We start from the raw sequence: 27,806 nt of genomic DNA, 5'->3' as shown, positions 1-27,806 counted from the left end.
CCTGGGATGATGTGGCGAATCTCTCTTCGAGTGCGTTTTGAAGCATTCGAAGCACGCCGGTCATGTCCCGAGGGAGGCTCTAAACGAAGATTCCTTCAAAGAATCGATGTCACGAACTACATCGTGATTTGCAAAATAGTCTCGCAGGCTTCGTAGATACAACGCCTTAGGCAGCGACGAGGCCTGCTCGACGTCTATCGAGGATTCCAACGGGCATTCCGCGCCCGCAGAGCTTCGGCAATCACTACCGGATACGCCTGGCACGAAGTGTCGCCAACAACCTTTAGCGCCACCTGCGCCTTGCTTCTTGCCGCAAGGTGTACATCGCTGAGAAGAAGACGGAATAGTTCCGACAGCGCGCGGCGGAGGCGGCCCCAATAGTGGATCCGCCATGTGCCAAGCCGATTTGCCAAGATATGGAGCAGTACTAGTCGTCAACCCCAACATCATAGCGTACCCGCAGGACCAATCCGGCATGCATCCAACACTTTTCAGACTCTCGATGAGTAGACTCAGCGGCATCAATAAATGCCTGCGCCTTGTCGAAGCTTTGATCGATTCAGATCTGGCTTCACACCTTCATGAGCAAGTGATCATAACGGCTCTGCACAATGACGCTGTACGGCAGCTTGACCACGCCGCAAATCAAAATGACGACGATCATGTTTTCTTCCTTCCGCACAGGAACAGACTCGTCCCGCGCAAAGCATAAGAACTCGTCAATCCGCGTATATTCCGCCAGCATCGGAAGAACGTACATTCCCTCCTTATCATCTCGCTCGCATTCATCATGAAATTCGACCTGTTACTTGCAGCTGCAATCTTTCTGCGTGTCTCTCATGCAGAGCAGCGCGTAGCCTCCGACTCCCCTTCGCTATTCGATCCTACCTCACCAAATTTCGTTGGGTAAGTTCAACGAAGTTCCTGGCCCGGAAGTCATGCTGAACAGAAATTTGGAGGAACAACCTCACCATCGGTTTTTATCCGACGGGCTCCAATGTCACGTGCAACAATGGCAGTAAACCATCCGGAGCCTTGACGTTCACCACATACAGCTACAACACAAACTACGTTTGCTTCAACGTGGATGATTTGATCACGCGTAACAGCAGTGGATGGGAGGTTCAAACCAGCAACATAAGACTCAAACCTTATCAAAAGGGCGTCAATTACACCATTTTCAATCAGAATGTATACCGCAACACCAATACCAGCTTTACTGGCATCTACATCGAGTCTGTGAATAACACAGTCGTGGCCGGGAGAGATGCTGGCCGACAAGTGCTTCTCTACAACATACCCAATTGCGTTGACGCAGTTCCCGGACAGGGCCTTACTCCGGCAAACATCCAAGAGCAGACCTGTCAAACCCAAGCCGGCGGAGAATGCCACGCGACGCCCGAGAGAGTTCAGAGCTTCCGCCTTGGCCCGTCTTTCAACCAAGTCGTTCGGGACGGTAAATGCAAAGCTTACGAGCCGTATTACCAAGCCGCGGCCTCCATGTCGGTCAAGACTTCGACATTAGCCATCGCTGGCTCCGCGATCTTCGCTGTATTCTGGACGGTCCTATGAGTCCCATATTGCCCTTTGCTGAGCCGATTCGAACCGCAAGGCCACGAACAGTATCATCAGACCTGGAGGATCTGAGCTCCAAAGCTAAAGCACTGTCGTTGAGGATACGCTTTCTCGTGTTCCTACTCGATGTACAGATGGAGAGAACACCGTAATTCAAATTTCAAGACCTTGCGAATGTCTTTCTGAAATTGCTGGTGAAGTGATCGTACCCGCACATATCCCAACCAGCTGGGCAGGCTCGGACATGCTTTTGTGGCAACACTTATGCACTGTGGAATGTTCGTCCTGCGCCGTCTCAAATTTCATTTTCAATAAAGTAATACACCATCATTCCTATTGATCGGCGATAATACCGTGCCATGAAGGTGTCTCTGACCAGTCGTCGTCCACCAAGCGACCCCTAAGCACAGAGGTGGGCGGAGTTGGCCTCGCGCCAAGAACTCACGATGTCACACGCGTGCCGAAGTGAGCAGCTTGCAGCAAATGAGCCGTCACATCAGGACGCTCGCCAAGGCGCTTCTGATGCAAATGTTACTCTCCTGCCGCCCATGGGGTGAATATGTCGGCGGGAGCTTGTACCTAGAGCTTTAAGGTTGCAAGCTAAATTGCGCTTTACACGATCGTCCACAGTACTGAAGCGCATGCGGTGCCGGACCATACTCATGGCTGCAGCCTTCTCCGACTAAGCGGTACGAGGGCGCAGCCCTTCACTCGATAGGTGCGATACATTGCTTGAACCATCGTGGTGCCTGGAATGAAAATATATGCCGGCTCAGACCACGTAGGGCCGCAGGATCAACCGAGAAATATGCCTCTCGAGACAATCACTCGCCATACGCACCTTGAGATGTATTTCAACCTCGCATCCCTGCCATGAGAACAAATTCCAACCTTGGAAGACACCGTTGCATCCCACGCTGCAGCCACACTGTAAATAAGCGCTATGCACCTTGCCGCACAAGCCTGCCCGCGATGCTTGGCGGACAATCCTCCGACGATCACTCGGCCGGGCGATGATGTCACGCTGGTGCATGAATTGCTCGCCAACCTTCACACAAATGCAGTCCGGCACGTCCGGCTTTCAATTTTATGTGCCGTGTTTGGATATGGCATCGTCTAGTCATTTGGAGCACACGATGCTGTTATGAACAAGAGACTGATGACGATGCTCGGCATGTTCTTGAGGGCGGATTAACCCCAGCACTAACCCTAGTAGCCGTGAACACGCCTGGCATATTTCCTGGGCTCATTCACCATCGCAACGTGATTTGCCTAGCTCGCGCATGCTTCGCCCACTCGTGTCATAATCTTAGGAGGAGCCAGCCGTTGTGAATGGCAAAGTCTGACCTTCGAGTTGTGGAAGATTCCCTTGAGCTTTGGTAAATTCGGGGTCGAAATTACACAAATCGCTCTCATCATTTCTCACGGGTATGAATGATGGCTCAATCTTCTTCTCCGCCACATCGTCCCAAGAAATGCCTTCGAAATACGGATGTTGCATCACTCGAACAGCACCAGCTTCACCCGAGCCAAGTCGCTGTCGAGGATCCAGTACGAGCAGACTGCGCAAGATATCAACACTCTTCTCAGGCAGCGAGTCTGGATAATTTGGTTCAGCATCCGATAAGATGGCATCATAAACCTCATCCAGATCATCACCTTTGAAAGGTTCTTCACGCAGCAGCATCTGGTAGAGTGTGATACCAAACGCCCACCAATCTGCCGGTCGTCCGTATCCTTGATCGCGCCACACTTCAGGCGCCATGAAATTGCCTCCTCCAACGAACTCCCTCGTACTGGAGTCATCCGTCGTCTCAGGTTTGCAGGTGCCAAACCCTGCAAGCACGATGTGCCCATCAGCTGCCAACAGGATATTTTCAAGCTTGATGTTGCGGTGGATGATGTCGTGCTCGTGGAGATCCTTGATAGCGAGACAAAGCTCCGCCGCGTAGAATCGCGTTTGCTCGGCAGTGAAAGGCTTCTTTCCGATGTGGAAGTCAAGATCACCTCCACTCGCGAAATCCTCCACAAGGTATACGGCATGCGTAGTTTGAAAGACGTCGACAAGATTGACCAAGAAAGGATGACTGGACTTGTTTAGCGTCTGGAGGGCCTCCACCTCGCGTTGCAAATTCGCTGCCTCATCGAGGTCGATAACCTTCTGTTTCTGTCGCTCCTTGATGGCGACCAATCGCGTTTGCCCGCTGCCTCGTGCAAGATAGACATCTGCTGAGTGACCTCTGCCGATCAAAGAAAGACACTTGTATTGTTCCATGCTCTTCAGTGTAGGCAAAAATATAAGGGTTGCGTTACTGGATTGCTGGCTTTCAAGTAACAGAGGAAATCTGAAAGTATTGTGTGAGATGGTTGATATGCCTCGATGACAGACACATCAAACGCCGACGTAACGAAGATTCAAAGTGAGTCACCGCGATTGAATCTAAAATAGAAGGCGGAGGTCTCATGTAGACTAGGGACTATGCAAGCTCAGCCTCCAAGTTGACGCAGCCCCGAATGGTGCAGGCATCGGTCAAATCGGATAGGGCGCTCCGACAGCTTAATAGAAACGATAGCACAGTTGACTCTGCCTAGTAACGTGAGAACAGCGTGGCAAGATGCTTATCGTTATCCAGAATTGGTATCTGATGAGCCATCGCTGTGCCTGTTCGACTGAATCACATGGCCCTCAAGCTGCGCACGACGCATGAACTGTGAGACGTATACATGCTGCGACGGAGAGCAATCCTCTTTTACACTAGATGTCGTTCATGCAGTCAAGTGTTTCTTAAGAAGTTGCCTGAATGTAATACACGGGGGATACGATGGACGTGCCCACTGCGTCGTCCTCACTTTGTGGTTACAGGGTCTCCAACGCAACTGGCAACCTCATCTGTTCAGGACTACAATACGATTATTGTTCATCGAGAGCAGATGTAAGCCTCAATGAATATGTGCAAGTTGCTCATTGGGACGGCTATCGATCATACCGCCATCTCGGACTTAGACATCCGAGCGCAAAACATGCTCATCAGGAGGCTTAGTATGTAAAATGATTGACTCACGAACAGGGTTCTCCCGGGTAGGCACTTACTTAGCGCGCAAACCTGCTTTCCCCGGGACACCTTCTTTAGCAAGCATCGCTACTTCAACACGGGATAACTTACCTGAGCCTCGGGTTTCACGTGGGAGCTTTTGACAAGCTCTTTCTTGCCTTTGGGGCTGGGTCGGGAAAGAGTAGCCCCTGTCATGACATTAGTGCGACCTACCGAAGTCCCAGAGTACGGTAGTGACCGATGGAGATCCATTACTGGTCGGAAGAAACGCCGTCTACCGTCCAAATAACAGCATTTGGCGATGAGTCTTCATGAGTCTCGCGCTGGAGACTGATCAAGGGTCCACGGCCTGTTTAGCTGAACAAGGCTAGCTTCCCTTCCGGCCGAATATTACCCGATACCGAAAGACTGGACTTGCCAAAATGTCGTGATGTTAGCTAGATTCGGCGTCAGCAATATGCTCACCAGGCCACCATTACTGAAACAATCCTCAAGAAGCTCATTACCGAACCATCGGCATCGAAAGCTTGCGGAGGTGCATAAATAGCAACCATACCCCACTGTTTAGACAATTCAACATCATTTTCCTCATCCTGAATTACCTCTCCAAGTCTCACCTGATATATTTCAAAATGGTTCACTTCGGCCTCGTCATCTTCCCCGGGTACGAAGTTCTGGATGCCTTCGGTCCCACCGAGGTCGTGCACGGCCTGGGCCATCCCATGGTCAACAAGGATGCCGCAAACACCCAATTGAGCATTATCGGGCCCAGCCTGGAGCCAGTCTCAAGCGCTTCTGCAGAAGGATCACCGATCAAGACACGTGTAGGCCAGACGATCGTGCCGACCCACACCTTCGATGCGCCGCCGGAGGACATTGACGTGCTCATCGTCCCAGGAGGATTCGGAGCAGGCCCCAAGTCTCTCACTGGAGGCGCATGGGAGGCCAAGGACGTTGAAAGGATTATTCAGTTCTTGCGTGATCAATATCCCAAGATCAAGCACCTTTTGAGTACGTGAATGGCTTCCTCTTGGTGTTCAGCATACTGGAGATGAGACTAATCAATCATGCATAGCCGTGTGCAACGGAGCGGGTCTCGCGGCCAGAGCAGGCATCCTTGATGGACACCGTGCAACAACGAACAAGCAGCTCTGGCAGCTAATCACAGCGACTGGTCCCAAGACCCATTGGGTAGCCAAGGCGCGCTGGGTGGTTGCAGACAACAACAAGCTTTGGACTAGCTCGGGCGTATCGTCCGGAACAGATGCCATGCTTGCCCTGGTAGATCACATCTACGGCAAAAATGACCAAGGAATCCTCTTGGGAGACGTCCTCAAGAACGGCATGGAATGGAACCGTGCCCACGACAGCGGTGAAGATCCATTCGCCGCACTCGCCAATGCCGAAGACGTGCTTCCTCAGGCGTGAGTGGCGTGCATCTGAGTTTGGTAGCCAGGCTATTTTGTATTGATGTGCCACATCTGTCGAGCTTCCAACTTGCACGAGATTGCTGGTTATTGTTGGTTTAGTATATTTTGAGGAAAGTTTTGCATGTGAAAATAGCTCCGTACGATTCAATGACAAGCCAGTGAAATTCTAACAGGATCAATGACTGATGCCCAGGTGTCGCGTCGTTAGCAGATCGACCCATTTCAAAAAGCTGTTGCCATTGTTGCTTTCATTGACGTGAGCTTTGGTGGAGCTTTGTTTGGCCGTTTGCTGACACCTTTAGACTATCTTCTACGCACATGAATGTCTTTTATCACGACCTCCCCCTGCTCCACATTCATCTTCATCATTTGTGAATTCCTTTCCCACCTACTTTCAGTGAGCTGAAGTAGCTCATGCTATTCACGAAAATGACGACGACGATGCAGGCGGTGCTGGAGCATTTAGGCAGGCTCACAACTCACGAAGCCGATGGATCCTACGAAACCGTACCCCACACTGTGGACATGCGATAGTTGCAATTCAACGACACTCTGCTTGGCGTCGACTCTAGAACCTTGCGATGGCGGTCGAGAGACAAATCTCTTCTACACGAGGATCCCTACTGTCGGACCATGCCCACTTCACTTCTTCTCAAGGCCGACATCTATGTGTACCAGAGGAGCAACCGAATTACGGCGACCAACATCGCGAACTCGAGACCGCTTGCGAACACCTGGCGAGTGGAGGTCGCCGTGATATAGAAACATGCTTTGGTGTGCTTGCTCTGTATTCTGCAGAAGCTGACCGGCTCGCCTTAGCTGACTACACGATTTCGTACCCTTCGCGGTCGAGGAAACGATACTGGGTGACGTCCAACCAGCATGTACCTTGTGGTGACACAAGTGTTTTCACAATTCTTGCAGCATTGGTCAGCGAGTTGAAGTTGGACATCAACCTGGAACCCCGTCGACAACACAATCTCTACTACACAAAGAGTAGAGAATAACCTCTGGACTCAGACGCACAACCTCTTCAGCAACGAAGATTCGTGGACCGAAGCGTTCATATTGGAATGGATGGCTATGGCAGCAAAGCTGAATCGCCCAAATTGGATGGTGGCTCATCCTTTTGTGTGGTTGCGCGGCGATCGACGTCTAAGTCATGACCGAGAGGCGTGGCAAGAGCAGGATGAAGACGGCAATGTCGATATTGAGCAGCTGCTCTCCGACAGACGGGATGATGTTGGAGAAGTCGCGGACGAGTCGACGACTTATAGTGACGACGGTCCTTTCAGACCTGAGAGCTTCGGTGTTGATTTCTTTCATCTCTTAAAGCGGTGGGAGGGTTCTGCTTTTCTTCAAGCGATTTTCTGACCTGATCGTCGATCAATAGGGCCACGTCTCATAGCCTCCATCGTGAGACCGATATACGTGTTTCCTTCTCCTAATGATTCTTGCTTTCTGCATCTTGTTCAAAATCCGGATCGTGTCGCATTGCGGCATGACCTGGAACTCTTCTCGTCAGGGCTATCGCTTGATATCTAATACCGAGTATGCGTTCTATTATCATGCGCGGTAAATCAGCGCAGCTTTCGGCGAGTCCAGTACGGAAGAGATTGTCAATCCATCACGGCGCTGCATCATGGTATCTTGTGCATGAAACAATCAGCAGAAGATCACAACAAAAATTTCGTTACTGAAATAGTATCCAGAAAAATAATATCACAATAATCCGGTACCCAAAGGACCCCAGTGCCCAAAGCTTCAACAAAGACAGTAGTTCCAAACGCCTGGCGCATTTGTTTTTGCACGAAACTCGGCACAACCACTTCGATGTATTTTGGTCAAGAGCATTCACGCTATGCGGACATCACAAGTCATACTACCCGCCCCTGCATACAACCTTGGAAGTTCTCAGCTACAGTAGCACCTCCCGCGCCCATAATAAAGATGGCCCTGCTGCCAGCTTCGATGTCAATCGATCCATTTTCGAGGACTAGGGGTATGAGAAAGACTCTGATCTGATCCGAGCGCCTTAATGTCATTGCGTTCTTCAAGGTTTCCAGAACAACAGCCATAACACGCCGGTCAGCCGGCCGACCAGCCGAAGTGTTAAATATAGCCCACGACGAAGCTGAATGGAAGGTTGGGATCGTTCGATACAGGCATTAGTTAGATGGGGTGGCATTCCGATGACTCAGCAGACTCTGCTGCTCACTGATGACTGATATGCTACCCACTCGCTTCTAGAGCTCCTTATTCGAAAGGGCAGAATCAAAACAATTTTCGGTCAAACCCAGCTGTCGGAATGGCCTGATCGATTCCTGTACAGACCGAGCAAGGCTCACGTGGGAGCTACAATGTTCCAAGGTTTTGATGGAAAACGTGGGAGAGGACGCGCTGCAACCGAAAACGGCAATTTTCGCCAGGAGCAAGCGTCGGCCGTACACCTGCCGGAGATCTGCCGAGTCCGACTTCACGAACTTATCCGGGACTTCAGCACCGGCGGTGGATCATGAACATAGGAGTATAGTTATTTTACAGGCCGCGTAAGTCATGTAGTATCAGAACAAAAAGCTGATGTTTCATTCTCTTCTATTCGTTATCATGCTGCGCCTTCTTGGTGTTGTGATCGTGCGTCGTCTTATAATTCGTCCTTGTCCACTACGTCCTCTCTCGAATCTCACAACTCAACACTACATCACGTCGCACTCTTCATTCATTACTGTTCTCAAGTCACAACACTACACCACGCCTTGGTGATCACATTCGTTTCCATCAATTCTCAAAATCCGCGCCTTGGATACCACTTTCACTATTTTTTATTTGCAAAGCATACGCCTTGAACACCGACATTCACTATTTTGCATTGACAAAACCCAACTTTGATTCGTCGATTACCTGCATCTTGGTCTCGTTCGCCTCGGGACCCACACCACCGCTGTAACAAGAATCCATTATACCAAAACATTCACCATCCTCACTCCACCCCAAATGTCAACACTAGACGTCAACCTCACCGTCCTCCTCATCGTGGTCGGTGCAGCAGCCAGCGTCCTGCTGGCCTACGCCTTCACGCATGTCTTCTGGCGACCGATCCCGCAAGAGAGCGCTGTCAGCAAGAGCGAGGAAGAGCTCAGTCAGGTGCAATACATGCGCCAAGTGCGGCTCAGGAACCTCGATATTCTGGCCGACTCTCTGGGACACCCCCGGGATAAGAGGGTATGTTGACTTCTCACTTTTCTTGATGGCGAGCTTGTTGCTGATCAGTTTTCTTAGACGACGCATGATATGGTCTGAGTCGAGAATGTCCTTTTGTTCTCCTGATGAGCTGAGAAGAGGTTGAGCGCTCTACGTTGAGTTCGCACGAGGCATGAAGAAGACACGACCGTCTGCGAGGACATGAACGCGGTCCAAGGGAAAGAACCTCCTTGACAATCAGGAACAAAAGCCCCACCTTCCAATTTCTTCAGAAGCTATAATCCTGGGAGACGGGTTCTCGCTTGCCGCTGGCGGAGAGCTGATTCCGCGTGACGCGAAGTTCCCAGCGCCCAGCCGTGAAGTTGTAGATGACCAAGTAAGAAGCGACTCGATTGGACTCGGAGGGACGGAAAGAATCGTCTATTGGACAAGATGTGACCGAGATGTCGCAATTCTTGAAGATCGACCACGGCGCGTCTTCTTCTTCGATGGTGATGAGTCGAGCGGCGACCTCAGCGACAGGTCTGGATGTCCTGGGGATGTTCAGCATGACACGACAGCAGAAGTTTCGGAATCACGGACATACCACACACATTCCCTCGTAGAAGGAAGCTCCCACATGAGACGAGTGGCTTTTCTCCGGAGAAGAGGGACCCGGCATTTCCATGCGGTCGCAGTCAGCGGACCGAGCACGCCAGTGCCCAAGGTATATACCGATTTCTCTATTTGTACCTTGCGCACGTACCTCTCCGCTAGGCCGACGATCTGTTGAAAGAGCTCAGTGAATTGGTCAAAATCCTTCTGCTGGTCGCAATTCCATGTTGAGATCCAAATGATTGCAACGCGATAATACATCTCGAGACACAAAACATGACCTTCTTGAGATCTCGGCGTTCTGAGAAAAGCGGCATACCATTGATGTAATTTTTGCAGTAAACTTTGTTGTTCCGGCAAAGTCCTCTTGGAATCGCTTGACGATCGCATGTTTGGATTAGACCGGTTAGCTTCGAATTCTTGATCGTATAAACATTGAACAAAGGCTTTTTTGTGACCAGTATTCACAACCTCTGTAAGCTCTGACATCCCGCTCGGCAGGGGTATACCTTCGATTTCGCAAAGAGTGCGTTGACATTCGAGAATCCACTCAAAGAATGCATCATTTGCTTCGGCCATGGTCGTGTATTCGGCTGCCACGTCAAATACGGCATTGATGTGTGTGATCGTTGGTCTTTGCTGCCATCCAAACACTGCAGCCGAAGAACAAGATTGAAAGATCATTCGATTGAGTTCTTTGTAAAGTGCTTTCTCATCTCGGGTGACTGGTGTCATGTCTGACCTCATGATTCCCTCGGCTTGAATCAATAAATTCACCACGTTGTGAATATTATCTTGCATGATCTCTATAAAAATAAAAAGAAGGCAGGTTTGCAAAGCGAGCATCGGAGACAGCCTGCCCGTATGGATTCGTTCTCTCACGGCGCCCATTGCATCGTTGTAGTGCTTCAAAGAAGCCTGTACAGACTTGTCCAGCGTTGGCATTTTAACTTGAATTGGAGGGAGGTTGCCCATAATTTGCGGCAGACCTTGCCTAAACTCATTCATTTTTGGGGAGTGCTCAGCAGACGGCCTGCCAAGAATTGACCATATCGGGCTTTGTTGTTGCTCCGCAACTAGGAAGGTCGTCAAGTAGCGAGGGCTCTCGTGCAAGTATGAGATGCAAAGCAATGCATCTCGGATGCACGGCTCGGTTTGTGCTTGCTGTAGCACCGATCGACACCAGAACTCTTGATCAAAAGATCCCGCGAGACGAGGCGCAGCTTGTAACAAGAAATATTCAAAGGTACGACGCTCGTTGGCCCTGAGTCCCATGTATTGAGATAGCTGCAGCCCGATTCCTGACCTGTTCGATCGCGCGGATGGGAAATCTGGAGTAGGTGCATATTTGCACTCCTGGCCACTCCGAACACATCGGCGACAAGCCGGATGTTCTTCTGTACACTTGACTCGTCGGCCCTTGCAGGCGATGCAGCCGTGACGAGATTTGGTTGCTCCAAGGCGAGATGATTTCTGTCGTGCGCTAAGAAGTCGTGCAGCTGTTATCGCATGCCAGGACAATTGGTCGTCGCAAGTGGATTCTGACGAAGACATAATGCTGACTAGCAAGAAGCGACTGTCAAGCGAGTTGTCCAAGCATATCTAGTTAGGTAGGTAGGTAGGTAGGTGGACCACAAGTATTTCGCGCGCTGCTGCATCCGGGTCGTGATGAAACATCATCGGGTTCTGGGTGAGATTGACAATCGGGATGGGAGGAAGTATACACTACTGTCTCGTTGAGACACATTCGCAAGGGTATCCAGACAGACGAAGGTCGCGGGCTGGTTGATGAACTAATTAATGTCGGACGCTAACCAAATCCGCCATGTTGAGGCACGTGAGGATCCATCTCATGGGTAAAGGAGGCATGAGGCCGCCAGTTCGAAGCGGTTTGAAGTACCGACAGAGTTGCTAATCAGATGCCTTGATCTCAATGCCCATTCTGTCTTTCATGTGAAACAGTACCGTAGGTAGGTATCGAGTATGTGTGCAGGTGGCTGAGCGTCGCGTTTGAAGTGTTTTCCGGGGTGGTGCGTTGAGTGGTTGACGTGCGCCCCCACCCATGCACGGCGGGTATCAAAGATAAGGGCCGCCCTCCCTCTCCGTGTTCTCCAAACCACCTGGGCACGCTACGACACCATCGGTACAGACTTTCGAACACGGTTATTTAGTAGTCATGTTCCAAGGCTCGAGCTCGGAACTCTGTCTTCGAGGACTATCTGTTTAGGAAGAGGAGTTCTATGTATCCGCATTAAATACAAACCCATCGTCCGTTGATATTGCAGAGGATAGTCCGTAGTGCGATAAGGATGAACAACACTATAGTGGATGCCGTCGGTACGTTGGGCTGTCCGGTCGAAAGCTCGGTTTCTTAGCCTCACACCCCCGGTGTCCGTGATGCCGATAACAGATTTATAAAATACAATAGGACTTTTGACCTCATAAATACGTTAATCCGATGCTCTGACGCACAGCTTTCGAGCCTTCTCCGATCAGCGCAGTATTTTTCTTGACGCTGCGTCGCTTCCGCATCCCCTTGATCACGGTCGCAACATAGTTCTCGAACTTGCCTCTCATCGCTGTACGACCCGCAAACTCAGGCCAGACAGTCGTGCTTCCAAACGAGTTATCCACCTCAGACAGTCGTTCAACAAAGGTGATGGAGCGCAAATTTCGTGCTCCGACTCTGTGCATACGTTTGATCGTGTCCACTCTGGTGAGGTAGATTGCATCTATCTCGAGGCGAGACAGGTTTGGAAGCTTTCGGAGGCGACCCCACAAAGGCCTGGAGCGGTTCCACTCAACGGCGACCTGTAATCCATGTAATATGGCGTTCGGCACAAACGTGTCATGGGGAAATCCGGTGGGATATCGTACGAGAGCCATCAAGCTGACCTTTGTCAGAAGCTCCCTCCAGCGTTGCGGCAGATTGTCGATGAAGTGGATAAAAGTGCTGCTGTCTTCGAATGCGAAGGTATTCCGTGTGTAGAATACATGACCCGCTTCTTGATGCCATTGTCGACATACTAGGAAGATCTGTAGGTTGGTGCGTCGTGCGCACAAGCAGGGCAGCGAGACGGTTCTCGGGAAAGGTTTATGTCGCGAATCGTAGCAACTGCTGCAAACGAATGTGTTAAGCTGCTCAGGAGCCCACTGACTGCGCCAGGGCGATGTCCACTGCAGATGCACGCCGTGCCGCCACTCGGTCCACCAAGGCTCGTCACACATGGCGCACATCATTTCCTTGGGCTTTTTCGGTGTTAAATCTCCATTTGAGGTTCTTCGTGGGCAGTCATGGCGATGTGTCATGTCCCACTTCACAGGCTGGACGACCAGGAAAGAGAATATCAATTCGCGGAGTTCGAGTGGCAATGCTGCAAACAGAGCGCCGAAAGCCACCTCAGCCGGAGATGATACTGTGCGTGCTCGAAGCGAAAACTCTTTGGCGTTCGTATGCTTTGACCAATAGTCAGGTCGTGCTTTCCTTTGGTGCTTAGATGGCACGACGTGATTTCCGGGCTTGGGGCGCGAAGCCGTCGTGCGTTGGTGAGGTGTCTTGCGCTCAGCCATGAATCTTGATGAAACTCGTCGCCTGTTGTATACTTTGATTTTGATCTTCGCAAGAAGGCATGTTGAAGAATTGCACATATGTAATGTTCGTGTTGGTGAACGAGAATCATAGATGCTGACTCATCGGCAAGCACTGCCCACCTGCGGGTGTGCCCAGATGGATGATGTGGCACTGACATATCATGAGTCACTTTCGAGGACGATGGCAGTGCCCTTTCCCAGTGACGTGATGGTCGAGTAGTGCACGAAGCAATTGGTATTCATTTCAACCTTGGAAGACTTGTACAAATAACTGCGCAATGAGTGAAAGTAGTGACGTCTCACGGCGGTATTGCTTCAACGATGCCCTGATCCCACTTGGGACACCGCGAGCGGTTTCGATGAATTTGGCGCCCAAGGCAGTCATGACGATGCGCGATGGACCTCATCATCATATGCCCCGAGGTCAGTTCCAAGTTGGCATGCGTCTCGAATCGTGATTGTATAAATTTGTTCGCAAACGATGATATCACCACAGTTGTGGGCCTTGGGGTCGGCGAACACCACTTGCAGAATATGTCGCTAGGGTTACAATTGTCCGCGGAGGTGTAGTTTAACTAATTCGCGGGACTTGATTCCGGCGTTATTTGAACCGTTAGTACACATATCAGTTTCACGACTCAATTTTTTGGCGCAGATCGATTTGTCGCGACATCACGACGACCGGCAGAGCATAATGTAAGTTGTGCGCCTGGTATTATCGATCTCACTCGTAAAAGCGACATCGCGAGCGCCTTCGTCTATCCACCGTTGTCTTGAAGCGCGGCGCACATCATGGACGGACTTGAAGAGCTCGGCCAGCTCTCACTCGTCTCGGCGGTGGCTACAGCGATCAGCAACTTCATGGGAGTCTCCGATGCCACGATTGCCGAATATGTCCTCGCCGAACATGCCAAATGCGACACTTCTGACGACTTTGCGGCGAAGTTGGCCGAATTTGATTTCCCCACAACCTTGGTCGAGAGTATTGAGAGGTTGATCGCGACTATGCAAGGGCCGCGCAAGAACAATCTGTCGGGGAAGGATGGCAGTCAGACTCATGGCAATGGAGCGGTGAATGGAAACGGCAAGGAGAAAGGCCGGAGTGAGACGTTTCGGGGGCTTGCGATTCCTGATCAGCCAGTGGAATCTATCGCGGATGCTGCGGACGAGATGGATGATGCTTTTGCCATGTTGGAAGGTCTGGCGGGCGGCAGAGGCGGAAGCAAAGGCCAGGACGGCAAGTCGCATGCATCCAGAAAGAGAAGTGTATCACCAGTGCGGCATGATACTGAAGAGACGCGTTCAAAAAGAATGAGGAGGTCACGATCACGGTCGAAGAGCCCGATGAAAGACCGCCGGAGAAATGATGAATATGTTTTCGAGGATGAGTTCGGTCGTACCAGGACATACAGGCCAGGGCAAGATCGGGAAGAGGACAGTCATCGGCGAAGTCGAAAGTCTCGTCGTGACTCATTCGATCGGCCGCCACCAGCCAAATTGGACGACTTGCCCATTTTATACAAAATTTACGACGGTCGTGTGACAGGAGTCAAGGATTTTGGAGTCTTCGTCAACCTGCAAGGCGTGCGTGGGAAGGTCGATGGGTTGGTTCATGTCTCTGCAATGGCAGAATACAAAGTGAACCATCCTAGCGATTTGGTTTCGCGAGATCAGCCTGTCAAGGTCAAGGTTATGAAGATGCAAGACAACCGAATAAGCTTGAGTATGGCGGAGGTTGATCAAGTGACGGGCCAGGATCTTAATGCGGGACGGAGAATGCAGAATGCTACTGGCGCAAATGCTGTCGGATTGACGGGAAGTGGAGATGTACCGGTGATTGAGACTTCAGCAACTTTGAATGGTGGCAAGCGACAAAAGAAACGCATGACGAGTCCAGAGCGATGGGAAATTCGACAGCTGATAGCATCGGGTGTGATCAAAGCTGCTGACTTTCCTGACCTTGATGAGGATTACAACGCTGCTATCAATGGCGAACAGATTGTCGAAGAAGAGGACATCGATATTGAAGTTCGGGAGGAAGAGCCGCCTTTCCTTGCGGGTCAGACCAAACAATCACTGGAACTATCACCAATCAGGGTCATCAAAGCACCCGACGGAAGTATGAATCGTGCGGCCATGCAGGGCGATGTACTGGCTAAGGAACGGCGAGATCTACGGCAACAGGAAATGCAAGACAAAGCAGCTCAGGCAGCTGCGAAGACGGATCTTGGTGCAAACTGGAACGACCCAATGGCGAACCCTGACCAGAGGAAATTTGCGAGTGACTTGCGACAACCTCAACAATCGAACGCAAGCAACGATGTGCCGGAATGGAAGAAGATTGCCACGGGTCGTGGTGAGCTCGGGAAAAGAACGTCAATGTCCATCAAAGAGCAGCGAGAGAGTCTACCAGCATACAAGATGCGTGCGCAATTTCTTGATGCAGTGCGGCAATTCCAGCTTCTCATCGTGGTTGGAGACACTGGATCTGGCAAAACCACCCAGCTAACCCAATATCTAGCCGAGGAAGGGTTTGCCAACAACGGTATGATCGGATGTACGCAGCCTCGGAGAGTCGCCGCCATGTCCGTCGCCGCTCGTGTCAGTGACGAGGTTGGATGTCGACTCGGCGAAGAAGTTGGATACACGATTCGTTTCGAGGACAAAACGACCCAGAACACCAAAATCAAGTACATGACCGATGGAATCATGCAGCGAGAGATTCTGCTTGACCCCGAACTTCACAAATACAGCGTGATCATGCTTGACGAAGCCCACGAACGTACAATCGCGACAGACGTGCTGTTCGGTCTGCTCAAAAAGACATTGAAGAAACGACCAGATATGAAATTGATCGTCACTTCAGCAACGCTTGACGCGGAAAAGTTCTCACTTTATTTCAACGAATGTCCGATTCTTACGATTCCCGGCAGAGCGTTTCCTGTCGAAGTCATGTACAGCCGTGAGCCAGAGAGCGATTATCTTGACGCCGCTCTCACGACTGTCATGCAGATTCATCTGACGGAGAGTGAAGGTGACATTCTGCTCTTCTTGACCGGCAAGGAAGAGATTGACACGAGCTGCGAGATCTTATATGAGCGTATGAAGGCATTGGGCCCATCTGTGCCCGAGCTGATTATTCTCCCCATTTACGGAGCACTTCCGTCGGAAACCGCCAGCCGAATCTTCGAACCTCCACCACCAGGTGGTCGGAAGGTCGTCATTGCGACGAATATTGCCGAAACGAGTATCACCATCGACGGGATTTATTTTGTCATTGATCCGGGATTCGTCAAGCAGCAGGCATATGACGCGAAGCTTGGTATGGACAGACTTCAAGTTACGCCGATCTCGCAGGCTCAGGCAAAACAGCGAGCAGGTCGTGCTGGTCGGACGGGGCCCGGAAAATGTTTCCGGTTGTACACCGAGGCTGCGTTTCAAAGCGAGATGCTACCAACAACCATCCCTGAAATTCAAAGGCAGAATTTGTCAAATACGATTCTCATGTTGAAAGCCATGGGGATCAACGATTTGCTAGGATTTGACTTCATGGACCCTCCACCGACAAACACCATGTTGACTGCGCTTGAAGAACTATACGCTTTGTCCGCACTTGATGACGATGGCCTTCTCACGCGAATGGGTCGCCGGATGGCAGACTTTCCCATGGATCCAACCCTCGCCAAAGCGCTTATCATGTCTGTCGACCTCGGCTGCAGTGACGAGATGCTCACCATCGTTTCCATGATCAGTGCAGGACCTACCGTCTTCCACCGCCCAAAGGAGAAGCAACAACAAGCCGACCAGAAGAAAGCCCGATTCCACGACCCTGCAGGCGACCATCTTACTTTACTTAACGTCTACAACGGCTGGAAGAACGCCGGCCGAAGCGACCCCTGGTGTTTCGAAAACTACATCCAACCCCGCGCTCTCCGCCGGGTTGAAGACGTCCGCAAGCAATTGGTCCAGATCCTTGACCGTCACCGTCTCCGCGTAATCTCCTGCGGCCGAGACACGACCCGTGTCCGTCAAGCTCTCTGCTCAGGCTTCTTCCGGCACGCCGCGCGCAAAGACCCGCAAGAGGGCTACAAGACACTTGTCGAAGGCACTCCCGTCTACATGCACCCGGCATCTGCATTATTCGGCAAGCCCGCCGAGCATGTCGTCTATCACTCTCTGGTCGAGACGACAAGGGAATATATGCATAATGTCACGGCGATTGAACCGAAATGGTTGGTCGAGGCCGCTCCGACCTTTTTCAAGGTGGCGGGCCAGGAAGGTGGTTTGAGTAAGAGGAAGCGTGCAGAGAGGATTCAACCTCTGCATAATCGCTTTGCTGGCGAGGATGATTGGCGGTTGTCTGCGCAGAAGCGACAGGGTAGAGGTGGAGGTGGTACTTGGGGTTGATGTGGATGCTTGCAATCATGATCAAATCAAGTTGCAGCACCCTTTCTTCTTTGTCGAGTGAAAGCCTGCTCGTTCCGGCGAGTCGTTTCGTGAACAAGGAATTTCTCTCGCTCGTGACGTCTGCTGATTGCCCGGATCGCGTAGGTTTGCTTCGTCAGCCTTACCTTGGCATTATCAATCTTCACTTGACCAATTGTGACCCCATTACCTCATTGTAGATAAATACGAAAACCGAGCCGTGGTGAACAAAGACCCCATGATGATCGCCTGGCTGTACTTGCCCCTTTTGGTCACCGAAGCAAAGCAGGATAACACGCGATGACTCATCAGAGTCAATCTTAACGAACAGCCCCGCCAAAACGTGGTTGCCAGCAGTCCTCGGCCCGTCAATAAGCGGTGCGTGCTGTTGGACCCTGAACTAGAGGAAAGAGTAACCACCTCATCATCATCTCATCTTGTTTCCTTTGTCTCAGGACGAGAAGAAATAAAACTGCGTCACCACGATAGCTGCAGTGCCACAAAGCACAGGCAAGCTGAAGATTATGATCAACTCGACAAAGGAATGCGAACAAAGAGAACGACCAGTGACCCGTCTTTCGGAGGCATTGAGAATGTAATAATCAAGGGTTCAGACGGGCTCTGATCACGTCGCTGTCAAATGTAACCGCCGCTAAACCCGGTTGCTATTAGTCTTTGCTACCTTCATCCACCATGGAGGCGACGGCGGCGGCGGCGACGAGAGTCCGTATGTGTGGCTACAGTTCTTTCCCGCACCTTCCTGCATGCTGCTGCTGAACAGTGTGAGGCGTGTGAGGACACTGTCCTGCAGGTGAGATCTCGTCCCCGCCGTCGTTCACCTCATTCTTCACCCCAGGGATATCCGTACTAACTACATACAGCTACGTCTTAGTGGCTGCCGATCGGTACACTGCCTAGCCTTATCATCTTACCGACTTGATTCTTGACTCTCGTCTCTTTCTCTCCGTCTCTTGACCATTCATGCGGAACATGACGTGGCCTTGATCTCAAGATCGCCCTGCCCGTTCGTCTAATACACACGTAGCCTTATTCATTGTCGTGCACAGCGCTCGCCGCTTACAAACAGAGCATCGATGCGCTGATCTGCATCGACGACTTATCAGACCGGTAATCTTTAATTTGACAAGTTTCGACCCCTTCACAGGACAAGTCGACATCTTCTGAGGGGATTGCAATCCAGTCACAAGTCATGACTTCCAAAAAACCCATTCCGTCGCGCGAGCCAAGCGGCCGTGATCGTCGACCTTCTCGCGTACTCGGCACAAGCTACCGTTCTCAAACAGCCGTGGAACGCTATCAAGCCAGCGTTGCAGAAGAATCTATCGCACGCGACCTCGACGATGACCAAGCTGTAGACCAGGTTCTCGACACATCGGCCCCAGCCCACGATCAGCTGCCAACAACACAACACTCCATGACGAGCAGCTATCGTCGGCCTTCATATTATGCCAGCGGCCCTCGCCCGATATTTGGAATTCAGCCTGCGGAAGCTGGACTTCCTGCCGAGCAGGACTGGGAAACGGCGATCGGCGAGGAGAGAAGCTTGTTGCGCGATAACAAAATCCTTCCGCCGAAGCATCCCCGCAAGCAGGGCAGCGTGCGAAGCTTGAGGAGCGTGCACGGTAGCTCCGGGGGAGTGTTGAGGAAAGTTTTGGAGACAGTGGGATTTGCGACAGAGACCAAGCGATCGGCGTTTCACGGTAGCAATGCTGTTCCCGCAGACTCTGAAGAAGATGCAAACAATGGACCAGCTTTAGAAGAAGTCGAGTCAATCCACGAAGACGCGGAGAATGAAGTCCCTGACGAGACGACCGCTCTTCTCGGCCGCGATCCTTCGGCGCCGTACGGTGGCGAGGGTTCGCCTGAAAATGTGTCTCGGAAGTGGGAGGAGGCAGTGCTTGCCGGCCAGATCCAGACGACGTGGCAGCGTGAAACCAAGGTCCTTGCCCGATACTCCGCTCCGCTGATGTTGACTTTCATTCTGCAAAACTCACTGACTCTCACATCGATCTTCACTGTCGGCCACATTGGAAAGGTCGAACTCGGTGCTGTCAGCTTGGGTGGAATGACTGCGACCATCACAGGTTATGCAGTCTACCAAGGTCTCGCGACATCCCTCGACACACTCTGCGCCCAGGCTTACGGCAGTGGTAAACGAAAGCTCGTCGGTCTCCAACTCCAGCGAATGGTGTTCTTCCTATGGGCCATCACAATTCCAATCTCGATCCTCTGGTTCTTCGCGACACCGATCCTCGAAATGATCGTCCCGGAGCAGGAAATCGCCGACTACAGCGGTCAATATCTACGTATCCTGATCATTGGTGCGCCAGCTTACGCCTGCTTTGAAAGTGGCAAACGTTATGTCCAAGCCCAAGGTCGTTTCGAAGCGACCCTCTACGTCCTACTCATCGCCGCTCCTTTCAACGCGTTCCTCCACTGGCTTTTCGTCTGGCGCTTCCAATGGGGCTTCATTGGCTGTCCCATCGCCGTCGTTATCACAGAATGCTTCATGCCCATCCTGCTGCTCCTTTACGTGCGCTTCATCGCACCCAACGGAATGGAATGCTGGCCAGGCTTCACAAACAAAGCCTTCCGAAATTGGGGTCCCATGATTCGTCTCGCGCTCCCAGGACTCGTCATGGTCCTCGCAGAATTCCTCGCCTTCGAAATCCTCACGCTGGCCTCCGCGCGTATCTCCGCTACCCATCTCGCTGCCAATACCGTCCTCCAGAGCCTGTCCATCCTGACCTATCAACTCCCCTTCCCCCTCTCCATTGCTGCGAGCACCCGCGTGGCCAATCTAATCGGCGCATCTCTCCCCGACGCCGCCAAAATCACCGCCCAAGTCGCTTTCGTGGGCGGCACGGTGATTGGTCTTCTTAACATGATCGTTCTCTCGTCTCTCCGCTTCCAGATCCCTTGGCTCTTCACCTCCGAAGAAGACGTCGTGGCCCTCGCCGCCGCCGTCTTGCCCGTGAACGCAGCATTTCAACTTTTCGATGCCCTCGCTGCGATCTGCAATGGCTGTCTCAGAGGTCTGGGTAAGCAAGAGGTGGGAGGCTACATCAATCTTTTCGCATACTATGTCGTAAGTTCCTCTCCCGCAGCACCATTCGCTCCCCCTATACCAAAACCTGTGTCTGTATCATTAGCTCCCGATGCTAATATTTTAATCTCTATACGATAGATCGCCCTGCCCGTCTCCTTCGGCCTCGCCTTCGGCCTACACCTGGACCTCGCAGGTCTATGGACCGGCCCCGTCTTCGGTCTCGCGATCGTCGCTGTTTTCGAGGGCATTTTCATCTATCGAACATCCTTCGCTCGAGCGAGCGAGGAGGCTGCTTTGAGAAACTCGGTGGCGTGAAGGAAGAGAGAGAAATTTTTATTGTTCAGACAACGCGTGTCCCGGGTTGAGAATGTTATAGATTGAGGTTCTTCGGAAGATCTTCTCGCGATTGAGGATCTTGGGGTTTCGGGGTTTGGCGAGGGCATGAATTTGATTAACTTGAACTTGATTTACGCGGATTCACGTTTCAATGATGTTTCATGAAGGTCTGGGACATGTCCAAATTTCTTCGCGATGTCTTTCTTATTAAAATTCAGGGTTGATTTCTGAAAAGGGCCCCAATGCATCATCTTCGATCTTTCATGGCTTTTTTCAATCGCTGCTCATCTATCGTCTTCATCTAGATCCGGCGCCCGCAATGCACATGTCTCAAAGTTCCTCCTCTTGCAACGTTTGGCGTTGCCGCAGCTCCTCTGCCTGTTTCCCTATTGGTCTTGTCGACCCATTCTGACGACGCCAGCACCATTCTCTCCGTTTGACATCATCGCCGCTCCCGTCCTAATCGCTCCTCCTCGTCCTCTACCAGCTCATAAGCCGGTCGATAACGTATTTCTCCTCCGTTTTCCTCTTGGTCAACACCATCGATGTTCTTCGCAGCCATCACCGCGCCACCGGCTGTTAGGCTCGCTGCATCCTTTTCTACAGCATCTATTCTCAACTTCGGATTCGGCCAAGTGTCCCCTCTACCGCCCAGACTGGTATACCCGCGATCATACAGCTCACAGTATTCCATGCCCACGCCTCGGATGAAACACCAAATATCCACATAGTTCCAGTCCAGCACGGGATGCACGCGTATGAACCGTGGCCATTTCCCGTCCGTGGGCGCAAATGGTGTCAGCGTCGCGCCATGCGGATCTGTTCGTCGCGTGCCGACGAAAATGGCGCGAATCTGCGGATTGTGTTCGAGGTGTGAGGTGAATGCGGAGAGCATTGGCGCTGGGTAGGATGTTAGGCTCAGCGCGTAGTGCGCGGCGGAGGTGGTGACGAAGGAGGTTACGCTTGGAAAAGGATTGGTGGAGAGGATGTAGATTGCAGGCAGTGTTGGCGGGAGCTGTATTCGTCGACCTTTGCCGTTTGTGGTCGCGGCGCTTGTTGATGACGGCTGTTGATTCGGCGAGGAGAAGTTTTGGTGAGTTGCGTATGCGTGTAAGCCGGCGAGGTAGAGGACGAGCAACACCAGACAATCCTTGCCTCCATTGTATGATATAGCGAGCTCCTCGAAGCTGTGAAGACGGGTTTGATCATCAGCACGATTCGTAGTCGTGGCACCAGGGGTCTTTTCTTCCTGTCTAAGAGGAATGCGCCAAGCCGACTCACCTATACTTCTCCAGAGCCTCTGCAATTATATCTAAACTCAAGCGAGTCTGCCGCCGCGCATGTTCTAGCCGTCTACCGTCCTCTCCGTCTCTAGGCGCACGATGTAAGAAGTCATTGACCTGCTCGTAGACTTGTTCGCATCGCTCAGACAATGTCACGGCCGCATGTCCATTTATGTGTGATGCATGTCCACCGTCGATGCCATTCACGTGTGAGCCCTCTCCATAGCTGAGCTCTTGTGGAAGTGACGGTGCAGGTGGGACAGCACTCTCTGTCAGGTGCATCTTTTCGAAGGCGATGGTAGATGGGCTTCGAGTTGTGGAATTGGTGTGGAAGCGACGAGTTTGGGTGCTGTCTTGGAGGGTCCCGCGACGACTATGAGAAAAACCCAGAAAGCTGACTGGTGGCGATGTTGAATATGTGAGAGCGCGGCGTTGAGGGCGTCGATCTATCGCTCCCAAAGATCGCAACGCCGGCCGCAGACTTGTGCTCGCAATGGAACTAACTACGGCTGATAGTCGGGGAATTCGGCTGTGATGAAGGGTTCTCTTTGTGCGCATTGATAGACACCAATTGAGAACTCTGGATGGAAGCGAGCGGTATCGTGAGATCATGTACAGAGAGGAGAGAGACCGAAGGCCAGGGACATGTTTCGGGGTCATTGGTCTCACTCCTTCGGCATTACGAAGAAGTGGCGGCGGTTCAGTAAGCGGCGGGGAAGACCGTGATCAGGGTCTCGATTGAACCGAATGTGCTGACTCATCTCAGTCACTTCCATTGCCGCTAACCCTGGAGGTCGTGGATGGGGAGAATAATAGTGAAATAATGGTAGAGCATTGGTTGGTAGATGAGGGCTATTGCGTTTCGTATGCAACGGTCCCAACTCTACTGCTCAGTGCTATCAGACATCACGAGTGTATTCTATACATCCTCCAAGTTTCGTCGTTGATGCTCATTTGGCCATTTGATACGCTCTGCTGGGCGGAATCGTGGCTAATCAGATGTTGTCAATTGCTGGGGCTGTGCACATAATTCTTCCATGTCGAATCGTCTTTGTCGTACAGAGCCAACCTGTAGTTGTGAATGGATTCAGAACCGGCATTTGGAAAGCGGAAAGAAGCATCTGTGGCGATCAGGTCGGCTTCCGAGGGCGTCCGTATCCAGCATGGAGACGTCCACCATCGACTTCTACATCACATTTCTTCCCGAAAGGACAACATTTGCCCTTCGACATGAGTATTTCCTTCAATCTGCCACCACCTCACCAACCTCCATATCCTTCCTCGCCACGATCCACAAAAACTTGACCCCATAATCCGGATCATCCTCCTCCAAGAGCCCCTCACCAGCCTCTCTAACCTCACTCTTCACAACCGTCAATCCAGCACTCTCCACCATCCCAAGGCTCCCCTCGACCGCGAACCCACTCCAAAACATGCCCCAACCCATGAACTCGCCATGAATCTCCTCCGCATCCTCCGTCGCAAGATTCATCACAAGCACGCCTCCCACCCGTAACCATCGCGCGATTCTTTTCATCATCTCCGTCTGCTCCGCCCGCGGTAGATGGAAAATCGCGTAGAAGGATGCTACCCCGTCGAGAGATCCGCTGGGAAAATCTAACCGCATCATGTCCCCCGGGAAGAATTCCGCGGTCGGACACCGCTCACGAGCGAGATTCAGCTGCGTACTGGAGATGTCGTTGGCGAGAACGTGGACGCCTGCCGCGATGAGCATTTGGGTGACTGGCACGCCGGCGCCGGCGCCGAGTTCAAGTACCTTGAGCTGGCCATCGTCAGAAGAAGTCGCCAACTCAACTTGTCTGTCTTTGCCGCCCGCACTTGTGCTATTGGTCGTAGACGAGTCGTGCTCGCGTGACTTGGAAATGCCTTGAAGCTCATCCAGCAGCATTTGTGTATATTCTTCGCGGGGTGATTTTTGGCCCGTGATCCAGTTCAGATACCAGCCCGCGATGCTGTTATATGCTTGTCTGACGATTTGTTTGGACTCATGTGGCTTTTCTTGCGTTTCGCCCGAAGTGACTGTCGCCATGCTGGAAGGGCAAAGCTTCCTCAAAACGAGATGAGCGCGATATGCGTGTCGTGATGAACGAGATGTGCGATTTTCACGATCAACGTCCGCTGGATACGGATTCGGCCGTATCGATCCGATGTCTGTTCTTCGCTGTGTTGTTTGCAGGATGTTGTCTGCGAGATGTTGTTTGCAGGAAGCATCGGAAACTGCTGGTCAAACACCTGACTCACGCGTCGACATGAATTCGGTAATGCCTTCTTAACGCGCTGACGACATGCTCAATCGAGATTTACTCTTCATTCATGTGTCCCTAGGCAGGCGTTCACTTGAAGTACCTGGAAAGATACCCATTTTTACTATACAGCAAGCACATAAACTTGATGCACTCCAGAACTTTGATGACGAATTTGACTTGGGTTTGTCGGATCTTATCATTTTTACATAGAACGCAGAATTCAACCACGAATCAAATCTTTTCAGTACCGCCCTGGACCCGCACCATTGAACCGACCCAACACAAGCTCATTAACTCCCTCACGGCATTCGCCTACCGCACCCGCCACGCCCAAGATACTCGCCTCAAATCCTCTCAATGTGTCCGCCAATTCTCTGACCGTAGCGTCAACACCGCCGCTACCGAATCCACCTTCGCCATCATCACCAGTACCACCTTGCTGTTCGGCGCCCGATTTTCTCTGCGCCAACTGTTGTGCTTGCGCCAGTGCGCTGCTCTCGATGACGCGCATGTGGGCTTCGATCTCGACCAGGTTGGAGGTGTAGGCTGACATGCTAGATTGAAGGGAGGTCGCGAGCGGGAGAAAATAGTTCCTGATGAGGTCGGTGTCGTAGTTGGATGAGGTTGGGTCGTCGGAGGAGGCGTCGGATGAATTGTTGGGGTTGTTCGAGGAATTTTGGCCATTGTTGCTGTTGTTGTTGCCATGGTTCGGATTGCCGCGAGCCACGGCGTTATGATTGGCACCGTTTGTGTTATTGTTGGCACCGCCACCTCCGGCGTAGCCGAGATTGGCGAATTGATAGCCTTGAGGTAGTCCCAGATTCGTGATGATGCGCCCGCATCTCTGCAGATCATGGCCATCCTTTTCCGCGACCCGTCTCTGAGCGTCTACACCATGAGCATCGCTTGTGAGAGCCTGCTCGACTGCATCGACTTTGTCACGGATGAAATCACCGTCTGGTGTCAAACTGATCAGATCTTGGCCGTGTTTCGGTAGGATAGCCTCGATTTGTCTGCAGAAGCTCTCCTGCTGTTGAATCATTTTGTCAATATTCTCCAACTCAGCCTTCATCTGGTCGGTCAAATCTTCATAGCGGGTCGTTGGTCGGAGGTTTTCCAGGTCAATTTTGACCGCAGGCACAGTAGTGGACCCGCCAATCGCAGCACTGGCTGCTGTCGCAGCGGTCGCAGGATTTTGTCCCATGCTCAGCCGTCCCGCAAATGCAGAAGATTGTCTGTTGAAAGATGCGGCTTGAGCTGCACCAAAAAGAGATGGCTGCTGCCGTTGTTGCTGTTGTTGCTGCTGCTGCTGCTGCTGCTGCTGCTGCTGCTGCGGCTGCCCAAAGAGCGACGAGGCATTGTTCGTCGCGCCTCCTCCGAACAGAGAAGAACTTCCAGTAGCTTGTGGCTGTTGTTGTGTGCTGCTGCCGAAAAGCGAGGCACCGAAACCGGTCGTAGGTTGTTGATTGGTGTTGTTCCCGCCGAATAGAGAGGATGCTGCGGGCGCTTGCTGTGTGTTTCCTCCAAATAATGACGGCGTGCTCTGCTGAGTTGTGCTCTGCCCAAATAATCCTCCTCCTGATGCTGCTGGCTGCTGTTGCGTTGCAGTCTGTCCAAACAGCGACGGCGTAGCCGATTGTGATTGTTGTGCTGCATTATTTCCGAATAACGATGTCGACGCGGTGGTGGAGCCAAATGCTGGTGCTGAAGTCGTCGCTTGTGATGGCTCTTGTTTCGGTGCACCAAACAGGGAGAATGACGGCGTGGAACTCTGGGTTGCGTTGTTCGTGTTTGCTGCTCCACCGCCGAAGAGACCGGAGCTTGACGGCGTCGATGCCGCGCCAGCTGTGAGATTCGGAGGACTATGAATGAGTCTGGGTTAGCTATGCTTCTTCTCAGACGGAAAGATTGTATGCGCGAGCCCGACTCTGGAAACCCTTCAATCATAGGAGCGCACACAGGCACAGATTGAGCCCGAGATTTGTTCTCCTTGTCCTCCTCGTCTACAGGCGACAGTGCTGGCGACGGCTTTCCCAGAAAATTGCGTCGAACCTGCGCCGCCCAATCCGGATCTTGATCCGAACCCCATTGAACAACCATGCTGCCCACGAACCAAAATGGCCTGCAGCTCGCATGAAGCGCGAAGTGTCGATTTGAGGATTCGGTAAAGGAAAGAAGGGTACATACAAGAGTGAATTTGCAGCGCCTGTGTTCAAGGACAGGGAGTTTGACCGCCCGAATGTCGACATCGTGACACGCCTGAATGAAAGCTTCCGCCTGCGATTGGTCTGCTATCGTCCTATCACGGTGATAGATGGCGCTATTCGGACGGGAATGTGCTCCTGTTCGGCCAGGGAGGGAAAGTGATCTGTAATCTTGCCGTGACCGGGGTAGAAATCACGCGCAAGGCGTTCTGTGTTACACAGATCGGATAGGCTTGCGCTCGGGTCGTTGCTGGGGACAAAGCACAAGTGCGGCGTGAATTGATGCAGACGTCGATCGGCTGTTTCAGATGTACGGACGAGGAAGAATTAAGTGTATGGAGAATTGCAATGCCCTGTGGAAGAGAAGTCGCTGATGTTGTTGCGGTATTTGCTTGAGGTGGATCACCGATTTCTTTCTGCAGACCGCGCGCGCAACGCGCTGCTAACGTCAAACACCAGAGCGCGGTCCACCCCACGGCGTGGTCCACGAATTACGTGTCTACCACCTTTAACACTGATTATCTCAACCAATACTTAATAGATTGCTTTGAGACTTAAATGTGTTATATAACAATACTATTCAATCTACTGTACAGTGTTTGAAGGTGTGAGCAAAGGAACCACACTTGCTACACCGACTAGCACGCTTTGGAGCCCTTGGCATCTGCTCCCTTATTTGTGCTTCAACCTCCTCTTGCTCAACTATCCCTTGGATCTGAGAGGCTGACAGGGCAGGATCTAATGTGATTGCTTTCCTCTTCCTGGATTTGCGTTCAT

General features: G+C 51.9%; 11 protein-coding genes across 11 annotated transcripts; 5 read left to right on the top strand and 6 right to left on the bottom strand.

The window, feature by feature from the left end:
- Positions 1-656: 656 nt before the first annotated feature.
- Positions 657-1,960, top strand: K489DRAFT_246738 (uncharacterized protein). Its single transcript, XM_033599918.1, has 2 exons — positions 657-906; positions 960-1,960. The coding sequence occupies exons 1-2, from the start codon at positions 791-793 to the stop codon at positions 1,570-1,572; spliced, it is 729 nt and encodes a 242-aa protein (XP_033458393.1). The 5' UTR covers positions 657-790; the 3' UTR covers positions 1,573-1,960.
- A 924-nt stretch (positions 1,961-2,884) lies between these two features.
- On the bottom strand, positions 2,885-3,850 carry K489DRAFT_410843 (uncharacterized protein; the record flags this gene model as incomplete). Its single annotated transcript, XM_033607747.1, has 1 exon — positions 2,885-3,850. The coding sequence occupies one exon, from the start codon at positions 3,848-3,850 to the stop codon at positions 2,885-2,887; it is 966 nt and encodes a 321-aa protein (XP_033458392.1).
- A 1,379-nt stretch (positions 3,851-5,229) lies between these two features.
- Positions 5,230-6,215, top strand: K489DRAFT_381351 (class I glutamine amidotransferase-like protein). The gene is made up of 2 exons (XM_033605098.1): positions 5,230-5,639; positions 5,704-6,215. Exons 1-2 carry the CDS (start codon positions 5,261-5,263, stop codon positions 6,054-6,056), a joined length of 732 nt encoding a protein of 243 aa, XP_033458391.1. The 5' UTR covers positions 5,230-5,260; the 3' UTR covers positions 6,057-6,215.
- A 2,837-nt stretch (positions 6,216-9,052) lies between these two features.
- Positions 9,053-9,358, top strand: K489DRAFT_410841 (uncharacterized protein; the record flags this gene model as incomplete). Its single annotated transcript, XM_033607746.1, has 2 exons — positions 9,053-9,280; positions 9,338-9,358. 2 exons carry the CDS (start codon positions 9,053-9,055, stop codon positions 9,356-9,358), a joined length of 249 nt encoding a protein of 82 aa, XP_033458390.1.
- Positions 9,359-9,436: 78 nt separating this feature from the next.
- K489DRAFT_246664 (uncharacterized protein) lies at positions 9,437-11,585 on the bottom strand. Its single transcript, XM_033599917.1, has 2 exons — positions 9,846-11,585; positions 9,437-9,792 (listed from the first exon to the last, which is right to left on the bottom strand). Exons 1-2 carry the CDS (start codon positions 11,405-11,407, stop codon positions 9,528-9,530), a joined length of 1,827 nt encoding a protein of 608 aa, XP_033458389.1. The 5' UTR covers positions 11,408-11,585; the 3' UTR covers positions 9,437-9,527.
- Positions 11,586-12,292: 707 nt separating this feature from the next.
- On the bottom strand, positions 12,293-13,423 carry K489DRAFT_371387 (uncharacterized protein; the record flags this gene model as incomplete). Its single annotated transcript, XM_033603238.1, has 1 exon — positions 12,293-13,423. The coding sequence occupies one exon, from the start codon at positions 13,421-13,423 to the stop codon at positions 12,293-12,295; it is 1,131 nt and encodes a 376-aa protein (XP_033458388.1).
- A 645-nt stretch (positions 13,424-14,068) lies between these two features.
- K489DRAFT_381346 (pre-mRNA-splicing factor ATP-dependent RNA helicase prp16) lies at positions 14,069-18,144 on the top strand. The gene has a single exon (XM_033605097.1). It carries the CDS (start codon positions 14,237-14,239, stop codon positions 17,849-17,851), a length of 3,615 nt encoding a protein of 1,204 aa, XP_033458387.1. The 5' UTR covers positions 14,069-14,236; the 3' UTR covers positions 17,852-18,144.
- Positions 18,145-18,959: 815 nt separating this feature from the next.
- K489DRAFT_381344 (MATE efflux family protein) lies at positions 18,960-21,539 on the top strand. The gene is made up of 2 exons (XM_033605096.1): positions 18,960-20,978; positions 21,078-21,539. Exons 1-2 carry the CDS (start codon positions 19,080-19,082, stop codon positions 21,252-21,254), a joined length of 2,076 nt encoding a protein of 691 aa, XP_033458386.1. The 5' UTR covers positions 18,960-19,079; the 3' UTR covers positions 21,255-21,539.
- K489DRAFT_381343 (adenine nucleotide alpha hydrolases-like protein) lies at positions 21,378-23,211 on the bottom strand. Its single transcript, XM_033605095.1, has 2 exons — positions 22,557-23,211; positions 21,378-22,462 (listed from the first exon to the last, which is right to left on the bottom strand). The coding sequence occupies exons 1-2, from the start codon at positions 23,114-23,116 to the stop codon at positions 21,718-21,720; spliced, it is 1,305 nt and encodes a 434-aa protein (XP_033458385.1). The 5' UTR covers positions 23,117-23,211; the 3' UTR covers positions 21,378-21,717.
- A 590-nt stretch (positions 23,212-23,801) lies between these two features.
- Positions 23,802-24,608, bottom strand: K489DRAFT_321649 (methyltransferase domain-containing protein; the record flags this gene model as incomplete). Its single annotated transcript, XM_033601560.1, has 2 exons — positions 23,802-24,378; positions 24,436-24,608. The coding sequence occupies 2 exons, from the start codon at positions 24,606-24,608 to the stop codon at positions 23,802-23,804; spliced, it is 750 nt and encodes a 249-aa protein (XP_033458384.1).
- A 341-nt stretch (positions 24,609-24,949) lies between these two features.
- Positions 24,950-27,238, bottom strand: K489DRAFT_246508 (uncharacterized protein). Its single transcript, XM_033599916.1, has 2 exons — positions 27,013-27,238; positions 24,950-26,687 (listed from the first exon to the last, which is right to left on the bottom strand). Exons 1-2 carry the CDS (start codon positions 27,072-27,074, stop codon positions 25,067-25,069), a joined length of 1,683 nt encoding a protein of 560 aa, XP_033458383.1. The 5' UTR covers positions 27,075-27,238; the 3' UTR covers positions 24,950-25,066.
- Positions 27,239-27,806: the final 568 nt, after the last annotated feature.

Source organism: Dissoconium aciculare, assembly GCF_010015565.1.
Source record: "Dissoconium aciculare CBS 342.82 unplaced genomic scaffold K489scaffold_8, whole genome shotgun sequence".
Classification (NCBI taxonomy): domain Eukaryota; kingdom Fungi; phylum Ascomycota; class Dothideomycetes; order Mycosphaerellales; family Dissoconiaceae; genus Dissoconium; species Dissoconium aciculare.
Note: the sequence above shows the minus strand (reverse complement) of the source record. Positions and strands in the feature narration are given on the sequence as shown.

Coding starts and splice junctions, on each gene's coding strand:
- K489DRAFT_246738 (XM_033599918.1), top strand. CDS start 791: ATGAAATTCGACCTGTTACTTGCAGCTGCAATCTTTCTGCGTGTCTCT. Junction 907..959: donor ACCTCACCAAATTTCGTTGG/GTAAGTTCAACG, acceptor AGAAATTTGGAG/GAACAACCTCACCATCGGTT.
- K489DRAFT_381351 (XM_033605098.1), top strand. CDS start 5,261: ATGGTTCACTTCGGCCTCGTCATCTTCCCCGGGTACGAAGTTCTGGAT. Junction 5,640..5,703: donor CAAGATCAAGCACCTTTTGA/GTACGTGAATGG, acceptor AATCATGCATAG/CCGTGTGCAACGGAGCGGGT.
- K489DRAFT_246664 (XM_033599917.1), bottom strand. CDS start 11,407: ATGTCTTCGTCAGAATCCACTTGCGACGACCAATTGTCCTGGCATGCG. Junction 9,793..9,845: donor TCTACGAGGGAATGTGTGTG/GTATGTCCGTGA, acceptor GAACATCCCCAG/GACATCCAGACCTGTCGCTG.
- K489DRAFT_381346 (XM_033605097.1), top strand. CDS start 14,237: ATGGACGGACTTGAAGAGCTCGGCCAGCTCTCACTCGTCTCGGCGGTG.
- K489DRAFT_381344 (XM_033605096.1), top strand. CDS start 19,080: ATGACTTCCAAAAAACCCATTCCGTCGCGCGAGCCAAGCGGCCGTGAT. Junction 20,979..21,077: donor ATCTTTTCGCATACTATGTC/GTAAGTTCCTCT, acceptor TCTATACGATAG/ATCGCCCTGCCCGTCTCCTT.
- K489DRAFT_381343 (XM_033605095.1), bottom strand. CDS start 23,116: ATGCGCACAAAGAGAACCCTTCATCACAGCCGAATTCCCCGACTATCA. Junction 22,463..22,556: donor GAGGCTCTGGAGAAGTATAG/GTGAGTCGGCTT, acceptor CCGTCTTCACAG/CTTCGAGGAGCTCGCTATAT.
- K489DRAFT_246508 (XM_033599916.1), bottom strand. CDS start 27,074: ATGTCGACATTCGGGCGGTCAAACTCCCTGTCCTTGAACACAGGCGCT. Junction 26,688..27,012: donor GGCGCTGCAAATTCACTCTT/GTATGTACCCTT, acceptor ACTCATTCATAG/TCCTCCGAATCTCACAGCTG.